A 14,288-nucleotide genomic window follows, 5' to 3' on the forward strand; every position below is an offset into this window, starting at 1 on the left:
CTTCGCTACCCACTGTTACAGGCATCCGTAACACCTACAGGAGCCCCTGCTCTGCCTACACCTGCCCCCGCTCTGCTAGACTCCCTGCGCGGCGGTGCGCCGCCCGCGCCTAGAAAGACAGCGGTCTGGACCGCTGTGACCCTGCCCCTGGCGCTATGACCCCGCCCCTGGTGCTATGACCCCGCCCCTGGCCTAGACGGCCTTGTACCTGATCCATGGAGGCTGTACGCCTCATGGTCACCCTAGATCAGCGCATGCATACCACATGTCGCTTCATGAAGATCCGGAGCGCTCTTGGCGCTTCCTGTACCTACGCGCAGCTGCCCTTGGCGCAGCATGCTTGATCAGAGGTTAAGCCTCATGTACGTTATCTGAACCTCATGTCTTGTTATCATAGATCCTAGATATACTATTGATTACAGACTGAGCTAGAATACTTGTAGTACTTCCCTATAAGTAGACAGGATTATTGTACTTAGACTTTACTTTAATCTACTAGGTTCATCCCCAGAACTTGCTCAACTAAGCCTTACCAGCTTCCTTGTGTGAGACCGCACTTCTAAGTCGCCCCCTTATGACTTAGCACATATCCGCTAGCCCTGCATCTCGATGAGCGCCATCTTACCGAGATCGCCGGAGGAACCCTTGACGTTCCGTCAAGCCGAGAACCACCCTCAGCTTCAGTAGACTCACTCAAGTCGTTGCTGAGAAGACCTATCCTAGTTCACACACGCCGACCGACGGTCAGCGTAACACCCACTGTGCAACCCGTACCCTTGCTGCGGGTGTGGGTTTACCTCGGGGTGCAGGTGCGGGTTGACCTGCCAACACCCGGGGGTTCACCCGTGCAGATCCCTACTCGTGAGTGCACTCAACGATCGAGTTACACTGGTGACTGCTGCAGTACTTATGGGATACAGTCACAGTTCACTCAGGATTATCGATTCAAAATCCTACACGCAGGGGTAGTGAGAACTGCCATGATTGTGTCATTCTACTGACGATGTACTATAGAATCGTCGGAAAGACTGTAGAACAGCGAAGGGCGAGCCTTCTTCTTCCGCCATACTGTAGTTATAATCAAGCGCAGTCAGAAGATGATGCAATGGGTCGATGTCCAGGAGCACTAGGCCACTATGTCAGCAATTGCCAATTAGTACCGTGTTGTGCAGTGGCTGTGCGATTGAATGTTGATCGATCGTGTGCTAAAAATAATACACCCCGAACTCGATGCGACGAATCACGATGCCATGATGATTTTCGTATGACCACTAACACTGCCAAATCTAAGAGCAAAGGGTTCGCCATGGAAACGTAGGTCCATCTGTAGCAGATACGAGACAAGGGTTCTTCGCCAACATTTTTGCCCTCCAAGCAGCACACCATCCATTGTTGGCATGCGTCCATTTCTACCAGATAACTGCGATTGACTATGATGGTGACAGCCGAGTGGTTCTCGCGAAACAGTCGCTGAAGGCCCGGTTTCTCTTGTCTCGAAGAGCCTTCTCGAGCGTGAAGGGCAGACTCAGTGGATCGCAATAAAGACATCTACCATCCATCGCAAATATGCCAAAGAGCCGCACGATATCATCAAGGAGGCGAGGCTGATCGCCTCTGCATGTCATCCAAATGTGAGTCTCGCGCAGAATGGTCGGGCGAGTCTTACGTCTCATCATTAGGTGGTTTCTATCTTAGGCCATAGCATCGATTCACCCCGGCAGGCCATGAGCTTTTGGATGCCATATGTGCCTTCGTCTCTGATCGCATTGTTGTCTTCGAACGACTTTTCGCCTCATCCACTTATTTCAATTATGGCCGCAGATCCATTAAATCCCAGTCCGCGCGAACAGCGCTTCGTCCTTCTCGTGAAATCGCTCATGTTTCAAATCCTAATTGGCGTGACATTCCTTCACGAGACCGCGAAAATTGCACACCGAGATATCAAGCCAAGCAACATACTTCTCACGTCATCTGGCCGAGTCCAGCTCATTGACTTTGGCATATCCTGGAAGGAAGGGGAAGATCTTGCCGCGAAGAAAAACGATTTATGGGTTGAAACCCCGGAAAAGATGTACTTTGAAGTTTCTACGGGGTATGTCCCTATCTGAGCGAGTATGAACCGGGCTCACTCGGAGGTAGACCATACCGCGCCCCTGAGCTGCTGTTTGGGCCTAGGAATTATGACCCATTCGCGATCGACTCTTGGAGCCTCGGAGCGACTTTTGCGGAATTCTTCACTTCTGTTCGTCTGTTTAACCCACTTGACGATGAAGACTTCGGCGATGAGCAGTCTGACTCAGGAGACGATAGCCCCGGCGGCCTATCGAAGCCAGCTGAGCCGTTCATCATACCAAAGAGACTTCGCATTGGAGACCCCACAAACAGGTGGGTTAGGGATTCACTGTTTGATTCCACACGTGGAGAGATTGGTTTAGCATGGAGTATTTTCAAGACACGAGGTTCGCCAAATGAGACCAATTGGCCAGTGAGTGTCATTCATTGCTGGGACCTTCTTTTCTGACTCGAACAAGTCTTTCTTGAACTTACCGGATGCAAACAAGTTGTCCTTCATAAATGCAGACCCTGTTGACCTTCCCTCCATGCTACCTAATTTTCCTTCATCTGCACAACAGCACGAGGCCGACACGAAAAACCACACACCCCGAGAGACCATGTCACCAACTCCTGTTGATCTTATCCACCGATTCCTTGTGTACGAACCATCTCAGCGTCTCCGCCCTTCCAGGGCTTTAACTCACCCCTGGTTCACCTCCGAACCACTGTTACTTCTGCCAGACGACTTTCCTGTCTCGAATATCCCTGGTGAGGCCCCAATAAGCCTTAGCTGGGGCGCAAAGTCTTTGGGAGAATGGCTTTCAGACGTTCTTCCCAGTGGCGCAATTTGAAGGGATGAGTAGAACGAGGGATACGACAAAATCATTTGTTATACAATGCGCATAATTTACAAAGCATGATAGAAAGCTAGAACTTCACCATTACAGAGTTGGAGGTGCATGCATGTATCTTAGGCTGCCGCAGGCACAGGCTTGATGGCTCGACGAGCGAGAGCGTGGTTATCGATGGATATACCTGTGCAAGAACAAATGAGAAACATGTCCCAGGAGATAATCATCTCACTGACTCTGTGTTGCATTTGCAGTCTTGTAGATGCCAATGAGACGGTGACTGAGCTCGAACATGTCATTCCTGCGAATTCATCTTAGCCAAGGTGGTTCTCGGGAGAGAGGGAATTGTCACCTCAAAGATATAATGATGAACTGCGCGTTCTTTGTACGGTCCTTGATATAATTTGCTACAATCGAGACATTCCTGAAGTCTAGGGCCGCATCTATTTCATCCATGAAATAAAGTGGTGTAGGCTAGGACAGATTCAGGTTACTGGAACTACTCGGAGTTGATATAAGATTTACCTTAAACACATGCAGAGCGAACACGAGAGCAAGTGAGCTAAGGGTCTGGAGAACGATTAGTATGCGTTCTCTAATCCTCATAGCAGAATGTACCTTTTCGCCCCCAGAGAGATTTGAAATATTCTTCCAACTCTTCTTCGGAGGCATGACGCTAAAAATGATGCCCTCTGAGAAGGGATCCATACTGTCGACAAGCTCAAGCTCTGCGTTGCCCCCAAGAGTGATCATCTGACGGAAAATATAGAATTTCAATGAACCAAAGAACGTCAGCACGGACCTGGTACATTTCCTTGAGTTTCAATGAAATCAAGCTGAAGCCTGCCATGAATTCATCCAAGCGTTGTTTCCGTAGACCATCGTAGAGTTGCTTCTGCGCATCGCGTGCTGCAGTCGTCTCCTCTAAATCTTTGGCGCGTTTCATGAATTCCTCCTCTCGCTTCTTGTACTCCTTGAGAACGTCGAGGTTTGGATTGGTATTCTTAAGTTTCTCTAAGGCGACGAGTTAGTAGTAATCACGTGTGACTAAGGTGGGGGAACATACCATCAAGATACTCAGAATCTGCAAGCATATCCCTCTTCTTGAAGCGTGCGAGTTCATCGGCACTGTATATGTATAGCTCGTTAGATGGTGTTCGCTGACGAGCCTTTTTCGCAGGTGCAGAGTCTGGATGTTCCTGCTTCACTACCCCTTCACCGCTGCCTGAAGCTCCAGCGACTTGATCAGCACCTTCCTCTTCGTCGTCGTCATCATCATCACTACCAGTAGCTGTGAGCCTACGAAATTTGAAACAATCAATAGACAATGACTCACTCGATTTCGTGAAGCTTAAGTTGGTCGTGTTCCGTCCGCCAGTGATCAAGTACACGCTCATTTTCAGCAGACTCTTTCTTCTTGTCAGCAAGCTTCTGGGTGATCTCAAGCTGCAAAACCTGTGAGTACCGAAATATCAAGTGCATGGCAAATAACTAACCTCTTTCTTCCTGAACTCGTCGATTTCCTCCCGTTTTTCCTGGAGTTGCTGCTTGAGTTGATCGAGATCATCTTTCGAGCTCTCCTGAGCAGCTTGCGCGGCCTCCACCTTCTCCTTGAGGTCTTCCAAATACTGTGCGACCTCCGCCAGTTGATCCTTCAACTCCTCAAGCTCTTTCTCGACTTCCTCCAGCGCTGCGCGGTTGGTCTCAATGCCAGACGTATATTTTACGATGTTCTTCTCTGCGGTAGCCTTCATAACCTCAGCCTTGGTGACCTCTTCGTTAGCTAGCTGGTGCAGCAAGCGAATACCGTCAACGGTCGACTTCTGCTTCAGCAGCTTGGAGCCACCAATTTCGAGGATCTTCTTTTCGAGATCTTTAATCGCGGCCTCGATAGCGCCAGTTTTGGTTTGCAGTTCTTCAAGCTCTTCTGTTGATGATGCAATCTGGGCATCTAGAGTGTTGATTCGAGCTAGATCCTTAGCGTTGGGCTTGCTTTGTGCTCTAGAAAATACTTAGTGGCGATCGAGCATAGCATAAATTGAATGCACGTACTTGAGATCATGCACACGCCTCTCAGCATCAGCCAGCCGTTTCTTCCCATTATTGACGCCCATGGTAAGCTTCTCGATGTTAAGCTCTATTTCCGGGACTGCTTGAGTAAGCCTTTCGGCTTCTGCTTCGATATTGCGAAGCTCCTGCTGTGCCGCCTCAAGACCACGTGCCGCCGTCTCACTCTCTTGCTCATAGGTTCTCAGAACTTGTGGGCTCACTGCCTCCGCCTGGAGCTTCGAGCTCATTCCACCCCGCGAGACGTGGTTCCCACCACCCGACATCGTTCCTGATGAATCAATCAGCTGCCCTGCAAGCGTGACGACACGCCAACGCCTCGTGCTCCCGAATGCAATCCTGTTTGCTTGGTCCAAATTATCAGCAACAAGGGTGTTCCCGACGCCTTTGTAGAACGCAGATGCAAAGCGGGGATCCTTTGGCTTGATGAGATCGAATAGCCGCGGGACACCCTCGGGTGTGACGACACGCTCGTTGAGTTTGTCAGTGGGAAGCTTCTCCAGCACCATGAACGATGCACGACCGATGTTCTGCTTGCGCAAAAACTCGATGCATGCCTGACCCTGGGCGACAGTGTCTACAACCATGTTGTGAAGGGCGCCACAGGCGGTAGAGACTGCGATATCGTATTTGTCTGGGATCGTTCCTAGGCTACCGAGACGGCCCTGTGAGACAATGAGTGGTTGAAAGGTTGCACAGAGCACGAGACCATACATGGAACCCATCGATCCGACCAGTCTGCTTGAGCTTCGTTAAGCTATCCAGGACTTTGTTCTGCGATGTGCTGGCTGCTTGGGATGCTCTAGCCTCCTCTGCCTTTTGCCGCAGGGAGCCTGCCTTGGATCGAAGCTCCTGGACACCAGCCTGAGCAGCCTGAACGGAAAGGGAAAAGAAAAAACGTCAAAGTCGATCACACCCTGCATGCCCGCAGACATACGTGGAATTTTTCTTCACATGTCCCCAACTTCTTCTGCACCTCTGCCTTTTTCATCCTCAAGGAATCCAATTCATTCAGCTGAACGTTCCATCAATGTCATCTTTCCCGCTTGACAAAATGGAACAGCACCTTGCCCTCTTGCTCTACCTGCAACTCAGCCAACTGCACCTCCGCTTGCGTAACAGCGTCTTTGAGCCCTGTAGCTTTCTTTGCAAGTGCGTCCCGTTCAGAGCTTGCTACGTCAATCGCAGCCTGTTTGACATTGATCTTGGCAGTCCACGGCTGTAGCTCTTTTTGCTTCGCCTCAATCTGTTCGTGAAAGACTTGTGTCTTGTCTACCAATCCATGTTAACAATAGTGTCAAGCGTGGCGAAACCATGGACCCACCCTTCAAGCTATCCCGGATCCCTTCGAGCACCTTCTCTTCCTTCTCCAGGTTCGCTTCGTGCTCCGTAATCTCACGCTTCTTCGTCTTGATTTTGGTATCGGAGTCCTGGACTGTGTTATCGGCTTGCTTTTTCGATTGTTCATCCTATTTAAACGACATGTTAGATCTGTCCCACTCAGAATGCCAATGAAGGCCGGGAAATAAGTATGGAGCAGGGAAACAAATGAAACACGGGGATGTGTCAAACAAAATGAAAGAAAGAACAGAACAGCAAAAGAAACCTTACGTCTGCCAACGCCTTCTTCAGCTTTTTCGCCTTTGCGCTCGCATGCTTCCGGCGCTCCTCAAGGCTCACGGACTGCTTCTCGCGTGCCGCGTTGTCCTTCGCCGCTTCCTCAGCTGCTGCTTTCACTTCCTGAAAAGATAGGATACATCAGCATTGAAGTAGGAAGAGCAACACACATCCATACCTCGTAAGCCTTCTCGCGCTCCTTGTAATGCTTCTCAAGCAATTCCAAATGAGTGATGTCATCCTTGTTGCGTTCCCTCTCATCTTCAAGCTCCTTCTCCAAATGTTCCTGCCCCACATATCAGCAGCGCAAATAAGGGTAGAAAGATCAAGCACTCACAATTTGCGCGGCGAATTGTTCATCATTCTCTAAACATTTCCACAAATAATACTGCCACAGCCGGCTGAGAGCCCGCACATGCTCGTTCGCAAGCTTCAGCCATGCCAACGCTTCCTTCCTCTCTGCATCCAACTTCGCCTTCTCCTTCTCCACGATCCTCAATCTGGCCACCTTCTCGGTTCTCTCCTCTCCTAGTCGATCCACCTCGGCAAGAGCAGACTCGATTGGTGCTTTGAGAGCAGCAGTACCGATAATGTCCTCTAGATATTCAAGTAATCCGTCATCATGCTCAGAATTACCTTTAGGCTTCATCTGCGCGATAGATTCAACTTCGCCCTGCAGAATAAGGAAACGCTTGTGCGTGAGGTCAATCCCACGCCCCTGAAGAAGTGTTTGAACCTCAGTGTAAGTGGACGGTCGTGAGTTGAGCGTATACCGAGAATTATTGGATTTGGTTGCTGTGCGAGCGACGACGAGTGAGGAGTTCGGGACGACATTATATGCGTCGGGTCCAGGCTGGGAGGTTGAGCGATTTAGTTCGGTCAAACGTTAATGTGAAGGAACCTACGAGGTCGATGATCTCGCGGAAATGAACTTCTACGCTGCACTCATCCAAGTCAGGATACCGTGCAGAATTGTGGATGAGCTCCGAGAGCTTCCCCTGGCGCATCTTCGACGCGCGGTAACCAAACACAAAAAGGAGCGCATCGATCGTGTTGGATTTCCCGGAACCATTGGGGCCTACGATGGACGAAAAAGACTACCCGTCACCGAAGTTAAGTATAGTACACGTTAACTTTAAAAAACGCACTAGAAACGTACCTTGTGGAAGGGCCCGATTTCTTGTCTGCCTGCGTAACTCTTGAAATTGACGAGTACCATCTTGTGTATCACAAGACGTGGCTTAGGACCTGAAGGTTCTTCAGCGGGTGGAGGTCGCATTACCGACACAGGTTTCACGCGGGGCTCAAGGAGGGAAATTTCTTCCTCTTCCTCCTCCGGTGGGGCAGGGCGTTTAGGCGTCATTTGCGACAGTTGCGATTGACGTGGTACACGCCGAGGCGTCTGCATAAATTCTTCCTGGAATCCGTCGAGGTCATCTGTGTTGTCTCCGGCAGTGGGTGAGGGATGCTTGGGGGGTGTAGCAGGGGCAGATTTGCGAGGCCTGGGAGTGACCTCGACATCAGCGGGAAGCGGCATTGCCTTTGGCTTTCTAGAAGACACTTTAGAGCTTCTGGGAGGAGGTGTAGCATCAGATTCATCACTGGATATAGTAATGGGATTATGTTCGTCATTGTCGAATTCGGATTTGACGGGCTTGTGGGATCGGGGAGCCGGTTTGGGCTTTGCGGGCTTGATATCTTGTGCTTCATCATCGTCTTCGACGTGATTTTTTGCCTTGCGAGGTTTCCTTCCCTTAGCCTTCGATGCAGGTTTGATTTCTTGAACATCGTCATCGTCTTCAGGTGCTTTGCGAGATGTTCTTCCGCGTTTGGGTTTGGCGGGCTTGACTGCTTGAATTTCCTCCTCGTCTTCCGAGATAGTAATAGGTTCCTTTATTTCCTCTACATCTGAATCTTCTACCACGGTTTTGCGCGATTGAGTTGCCCGGGGCTTCGCGGATGCCTTCCGAGAGGGTTTTACTTCTTGCACCTCGTCGTCGTCGTCGTCCTGCACAATTTTCTGAACTCGACCTCTCCTTGGTTTCTGCAACTCCACAACTTCATCGTCATCGTCATCATGATCCTCACCCTCAACAAAATTTCTCAACTTCTTCTTCACAGGTTCCTCCTCATCCTCTTCTGTCTCAGCCACCTCTTGCAGCGCGCGATTAGGTTTCACAGACGAGCGTGTAGATGCTCTTGCAGATGCTCTGGAAGAGGGTGCTGCAGGTACTTTTGAAGAAGGGCCCACGCTGCCTCTTGTCGATATCCTGCGTGCTCCGGGCGCATTTTCTTTCTCCTCTACATCGTCTGCGTCGGTTCGTTTGCGTTTCACAGAGTTTGAGGCCTCTTGCTCAGTGGACGGTCGTAAAGAGCGAGATGACCTGCGGGGAGGCATTGTTGGGAAGTTTCCCAAACTTACGACGATCTTGGTTGATCCAGGAGAAAGGTTCTACGCGTGATGTGATGCGTTGTGTGACTGTTCGCGTGTGTCACATCACATGACTAGGCTGTAGGCTGTCCCGATCCTCCTTCTTCACGACTTAATACTTATCTCTCGCATTGCAAGTTCGGAGCTTCGGAGAGCGTCGTCGCGGTGTGTCGTTCGGTCAAACAAGACAAGCAAAAATACGAATAAGTGAAGATGGATTGAGTTTGACTATCCCTTGTATGAGATCGTCATGTTCAAGTTGTTGCCAATCATGATGTTCATCAAATCATTCCATCCTTTTCCGCTTTCAGTTTGTCCAAGGCATAAGGTGCAGTCTTCCCTTCAATCGTTCTTTTCTCCTCAGGACGTAGACATCACATCTTTTTCAAATCTAACTCAACACTACATTCCCCTTTCCCTTGCCGACGCCGTCCTCGACTATATTAAATACATTCATTTATCAAGCTGTGGTGTACTATCATCTCTGGGTCGCTGTTGCTGATTATCATAGCATTTATATTTGCACCCAAGAAACGAACACTTTGAGTATACCATTGGTTTTTCAGTTCGAGGTCGAAGTAGAAGTTTTATTAATGATAATATAATGTAGGTCCTAACACTATCTTTGACTTCGCGCTGAAGCCCACAGCACCTCAATAAATTTGCACCACGCATCATGGCGAGGTAGCAGAATATCATATGGGACAGAATTGGAAAAGCTCTCATAAAAATGACTGACTCCTCCGAGTTGAATAATATAATGCGGCATCGCATTCGCGCAGCTGACCTTCAACCTTAAGTAAATCTCATAGGACGTTTAGCAGCCGGTCAAGTCTATTTTTTTAAAAGCATAAAACCAGTGCTTATAATTTTTTCATGTAGTCGCTATGTGTCAGCTGCACTTCCAGGTCATGTTCTGGACCGTCTGGTGGGGCCATACGGCCAGTGGACGTTCGAATTTGTTGTCATTGTTTGCTTGTACAGGCTTTGATCGCGCTTACCACCATGACCAACCCATGGGCCCTCACAAATGTGGTCATCAATGCTACCCATAGTCCAATGCCACGGTCGCGCTGTCGGTCAAGACACTGACCGCTTAATGTACCCACAGCTCTAAATCGTTCAAAAGGGTGCATGTTTACAAGGTAGCTATCCAGTTCTCCCCTCTGAACGCCCCTTCCTAAAAAAACACCTCCCTTATCCTCAGACTACCTGCTACTTATCACAATGCCCGATATCATGCAGGTTGGCTCCAACGTACCCGGCAAGCCCTCATTCAAGATTGTCATCCCCTCGCTCCAGCAACGCCTCGCCAACTTGAAGAGGAAGCGGCGCTCCAGCTCTTCTGAGAGCTCCCACCCAGGACACTCTCAAGTCAAAAATGGTAACACGCCGGAAGTTGAGCCGAAGAAGGAGGAAGAAGAGGAGTCACCAATCCTAGCAGAAGAAAATCAGGCCGTACCTGACAAGCCGCGTCTGTATATCAGAATACAGCGTCCAAAGCCGCAGATTGATCCTGTGAAGGACGAAGGTAACACTCCGGAAGTCGAGCCGAAGGAGGAGAAAGAGGACTCACCGATCTTAGCAGAAGAAAATCAGGTTGTATCGGACGAGCCGCGTCTGTATATCAGAATCCGGCGTCCAAAGCAGCAGATTGATCCTGTGAAGGACGAAGGCAACACTCCGGAAGTTGAGCCGAAGGAGGAGAAAGAGGACTCACCAATCCTAGCAGAAGCAAATCAGGCTGTATCGGACGAGCCGCGCCTGTATACCAGAATTCGGCGTCCAAAGCCGCAGATTGATCCTGTGAAGGACGAAGGTAACACACCGGAAGTCGAGCCGAAGGAGGAGAAAGAGGACTCACCAATCCTAGCAGAAGCAAATCAGGCTGTATCGGACAGGCCGCGCCTGTATATCAGAATCCGGCGTCCAAAGCCGCAGACTCCTGTGAAGGACGAAGGTAACACGCCGGAATATGAGCCGAAGGAGGAGAAAGAGGAGTCACCAAGCCTAGCAGAAGCAAATCAGGCTGTATCGGACAGGCCGCGTCTGTATATCAGGATCCGGCGTCCAATCCGGCAGACTGGTCCTGTGAAGGATGAGTATTCCGATGCTGGCAAATCACAGGAGAAAGAGGGGGACGAGGACAGTTATCGGGAGGATAGCTCTTCCGAGAGTAGCGATGAGTCGGCCGAGGAATACATACCTCCACGCAAGCGCCAGCGTCTTCAAGCCACCTCGTCCTCGCGTGTCCTCCGCTCCTCTACCGCCAAGTGAGTGCAGACCAATAATTGATTGCATCTGTGTTACTACTGTACAAATGGTTCGTATTTTAAACTTTTTCTAACGGTGTAGAAAGCTGATGAAATTACATAGAAATGGTTGCCTGTGTACTATAGAAAGTTTGGAAGGGGCGTTCTCACAATATTGAAGAGGGACTCTTGGGGAAGATGTACTAGTAGACGACTGCAGCTACTACTGTAAATATTGTATCACGAAATACGTACGTCAACTTATGAATTGGATTCGGACAAAGCATGGTCATAAAGAAGGGTATGCACGAGCATTTCAGTCGCTTGATCTTGTTGCCCGTACGTATCTGAGACGATAATTGGGTTTATCTTATGGACTTGCTATCCTGGCATTCGAGCAGTGCACCCAACCAGTACTAGTTGACGAGTAGCTGCCTCGGGGACCGCTATAGTAGTCATTTCTTTGTACAGTAAGCCCAGTCCCTTAGTAGTGTCACTTGCACCGAGCATCGAATACAATCCATCATTTATCGGGCAGGCTTTCGAAAAGAGTTTCTACGGAAGGACTGGGCCGTCTCACATCAATCAAGTCGATATTTGAGCTCCGGAATTTCCAGTCCGAGCTCCAGAGTGACACTATCATCTAATTTAGATACCGGTGAACACACCTTACACGACTCCTCGAATGTCAACAAAAATTCTTACAGATCAAGGAATGGATGTTAATAATCAGTCGCAGACCTAAACTATATGTCCGCCCAGCCCTGATCGATTCCTTCTCGCATGACCCACCTGCACCCCCCTAACCACTTTCTTATCCTCTCATCATCTCGTTCTTCCCCCTCTTCCAACACGCTTGTGTCACCAGCGCCTTGCAGCGCCAATACAGCCCACCCAACAACCATCATACCCGGAGGTCTTTGCTCTCCCGCAATATCCAACGCTTCACATATATCTCCAAGCGTACTTGCGACTACCCGTTGATCAGGCATCGAGCCGCGCTCGATAATAGCAATAGGCGTGTTCCGAGGGTATGGACGCCCCTCCCGTCTCCCTTCACTATTCTGCAAGCCTTCCCTACTGTCACTGTCGTTGCGAATCATAGCGTCAACAACCTGGGCTATCCGGGCGACGCCCATGAGGATGAGCACAGTCCGCGAGCGTTCGTAACCAGGAAGCTTGACCTCCTTGCCCTGTCGCCCGACCCCGGTACACACAACGACACTTTCTGCAACGCCACGCTGCGTGACTGGGATTCCAGCAAAAATAGGCGCTGCAAGTGCAGACGAAACGCCCGGGACAACGAGCGGTTCGAACCCGTGTGCTCGGAAGAAGAGTACTTCCTCCCCTGCACGGCCGTAGACGACTGGGTCTCCTTGTTTCAGCTGTGTGACGAGATAACTGTCAGTGTCAAAGAAACAAAGACTCGGACGTACTCTGACGACAGTGAGGCCACGTCGAGCAGCTTCGACAGCTGCGTCCATCATCTCTGATTGCGCGCCTTCGGCATTGCCAGGGAATTTGCGTGCAATGCGCACCTCGACAGTTTCAGGTATGAGAGCCAGTACAGCAGCGGGAACGAGCTTGTCCGAGAGAACGAGATCTGCGTGTTTCGTAAGCGCATTATGAGTCGCAATGGTGAGAAGGGAGGGATGTCCTGGGCCGGAACCAACGAGGAGAATACGGCCTTTCTTCGGAGGCGGTAAAAGCGTCAGGTTATGTAGTGAACTCTCGTTTGGAACCTGAACTGAGCATGGTGAGGTCGTTTGGGGAGAGTCGCCAGATAATATGAGCTTCATGTCGTCTTCTGACATGGATGCCAACCGTGTGATAGCCCAATACTCGCTGACCTGAGCAACCCATTTCATGCGGCGGCGGGAGGACTCGTCTTTGCTTTCGGTGACACTACTACTCCAACCAGGTACGGGCCTGTTAGGAGTGGTGACACTACTGTCCTCACCTTCTTCACACTCTCCGACCTCGTCATCTGTATTCTTGGCCAAACGTCGAAGCTTTCCGACCTGCCTGACAGCTCCGGCGATGTCTTTAGGAAGCATGCTGACAATCTCTCGTCTAACACGCCCCGCGAGCCTGCATCCCTCCCCATTGGTTGTCACACCCACTTGTAGCGCACTCTGCCCGCCTGTAGATGTATCAACGAAACGGTGCGTGGATGCAAAGGAGAAGTCGCATAGTGCAGGATGGTCGGTAACGTTTACGGGGATGTTATGTGCATGACAGATACGTGCAAGTGCGGGTGTGTCCACCGTGTGTGTGGTGATGCAGATAAGAGATATAGATGGGTTTTCGGCGAGGAATGCAGAAAGGGACTCTTCTGGAGCTGAGGGAAGTGGGGAAGTAGACACAGAGGGAAGCATGTCCCAGTCTGTGAGATTTACTTGCTGTTGGTCCGCTCTCCATCTCAGCTCGTCGCATACTAACCCTCTAGCAAGTATGATCACTTGCATACCTGCCTCGAGTGCCGCAAATGCCCTAGAGGCGGCCAGGACATCACCGCCAATAATAAGGATGGTGTTTCTGGGTCCTTTGAATGTCAGAAGGAGGGACGCTCCACCTACTGGCGCGGGGTACTGACTCAATCCATTGGAGACCATGGAAAGGATAAAAAGAGGAGCAGGGTGTGCTTTCAAAATCTGGCATGGTATAGCAAATCACATCTATTAAATAATTACATAAATATATGTCAAGAGTGTGCTGACTCTGCTGAGCAGGCTCGTGACTATGTGCTGAGCAGGTTTCCGTCCACGGTACACTAGTTTCCGAGGTCTTTTTACGTTACACTGCTGGTACCTTGTTTTCGCCACGGCTTGGCAGCCGAACGCCAAGGAGTGGTGACAGGACGATAAATCATTTCCTTCAAGTATTGTACCACAGTCGTGAGACATACACGTCTTCATTGGCAGAATTGGAGTCTGTTTGTACTCCTTTATTATCTTTCGGCATAATCTGTATATACCGTCCTTCATGTATCACAAACAGCCCTGCATGTCCTGT

At 50.0% G+C, this 14,288-nt stretch overlaps 4 protein-coding genes across 4 annotated transcripts; 2 read left to right on the forward strand and 2 right to left on the reverse strand.

Moving 5' to 3' along the window:
* Positions 1–1,234: 1,234 nt before the first annotated feature.
* Positions 1,235–2,958, forward strand: F5147DRAFT_698870 (kinase-like protein). Its single transcript, XM_041437583.1, has 6 exons — positions 1,235–1,314; positions 1,376–1,391; positions 1,446–1,631; positions 1,680–2,092; positions 2,140–2,485; positions 2,532–2,958. Exons 1-6 carry the CDS (start codon positions 1,265–1,267, stop codon positions 2,904–2,906), a joined length of 1,386 nt encoding a protein of 461 aa, XP_041291895.1. The 5' UTR covers positions 1,235–1,264; the 3' UTR covers positions 2,907–2,958.
* Positions 2,959–9,023, reverse strand: F5147DRAFT_698876 (RecF/RecN/SMC N terminal domain-containing protein). The gene is made up of 19 exons (XM_041437584.1): positions 7,750–9,023; positions 7,496–7,687; positions 6,928–7,443; positions 6,769–6,876; positions 6,585–6,713; positions 6,298–6,442; positions 6,040–6,245; positions 5,911–5,988; positions 5,688–5,846; positions 4,959–5,638; positions 4,403–4,907; positions 4,243–4,352; positions 3,973–4,187; positions 3,709–3,920; positions 3,525–3,659; positions 3,432–3,476; positions 3,259–3,380; positions 3,143–3,207; positions 2,959–3,090 (listed from the first exon to the last, which is right to left on the reverse strand). Exons 1-19 carry the CDS (start codon positions 8,986–8,988, stop codon positions 3,026–3,028), a joined length of 4,926 nt encoding a protein of 1,641 aa, XP_041291896.1. The 5' UTR covers positions 8,989–9,023; the 3' UTR covers positions 2,959–3,025.
* Positions 9,024–9,916: 893 nt separating this feature from the next.
* F5147DRAFT_217215 (uncharacterized protein) lies at positions 9,917–11,514 on the forward strand. Its single transcript, XM_041428648.1, has 3 exons — positions 9,917–10,166; positions 10,229–11,344; positions 11,398–11,514. Exon 2 carries the CDS (start codon positions 10,249–10,251, stop codon positions 11,296–11,298), a length of 1,050 nt encoding a protein of 349 aa, XP_041291897.1. The 5' UTR covers positions 9,917–10,166; positions 10,229–10,248; the 3' UTR covers positions 11,299–11,344; positions 11,398–11,514.
* Positions 11,515–11,842: 328 nt separating this feature from the next.
* Positions 11,843–14,162, reverse strand: F5147DRAFT_698880 (uroporphyrin-III C-methyltransferase). Its single transcript, XM_041437585.1, has 2 exons — positions 12,710–14,162; positions 11,843–12,658 (listed from the first exon to the last, which is right to left on the reverse strand). The coding sequence occupies exons 1-2, from the start codon at positions 13,886–13,888 to the stop codon at positions 12,020–12,022; spliced, it is 1,818 nt and encodes a 605-aa protein (XP_041291898.1). The 5' UTR covers positions 13,889–14,162; the 3' UTR covers positions 11,843–12,019.
* Between the last annotated feature and the right edge of the window lie 126 nt (positions 14,163–14,288).

Source organism: Suillus discolor, assembly GCF_016758755.1.
Source record: "Suillus discolor strain FC423 chromosome Unknown F5147scaffold_33, whole genome shotgun sequence".
In the NCBI taxonomy this organism is placed as follows: Eukaryota; Fungi; Basidiomycota; class Agaricomycetes; order Boletales; family Suillaceae; genus Suillus; species Suillus discolor.

Coding starts and splice junctions, on each gene's coding strand:
- F5147DRAFT_698870 (XM_041437583.1), top strand. CDS start 1,265: ATGACCACTAACACTGCCAAATCTAAGAGCAAAGGGTTCGCCATGGAA. Junction 2,093..2,139: donor TACTTTGAAGTTTCTACGGG/GTATGTCCCTAT, acceptor ACTCGGAGGTAG/ACCATACCGCGCCCCTGAGC. Junction 2,486..2,531: donor CAAATGAGACCAATTGGCCA/GTGAGTGTCATT, acceptor GACTCGAACAAG/TCTTTCTTGAACTTACCGGA.
- F5147DRAFT_698876 (XM_041437584.1), bottom strand. CDS start 8,988: ATGCCTCCCCGCAGGTCATCTCGCTCTTTACGACCGTCCACTGAGCAA. Junction 4,188..4,242: donor CTTAAGCTTCACGAAATCGA/GTGAGTCATTGT, acceptor AGCTACTGGTAG/TGATGATGATGACGACGACG. Junction 3,921..3,972: donor AGATTCTGAGTATCTTGATG/GTATGTTCCCCC, acceptor TCGTCGCCTTAG/AGAAACTTAAGAATACCAAT.
- F5147DRAFT_217215 (XM_041428648.1), top strand. CDS start 10,249: ATGCCCGATATCATGCAGGTTGGCTCCAACGTACCCGGCAAGCCCTCA.
- F5147DRAFT_698880 (XM_041437585.1), bottom strand. CDS start 13,888: ATGGTCTCCAATGGATTGAGTCAGTACCCCGCGCCAGTAGGTGGAGCG. Junction 12,659..12,709: donor GTGGCCTCACTGTCGTCAGA/GTACGTCCGAGT, acceptor CTCGTCACACAG/CTGAAACAAGGAGACCCAGT.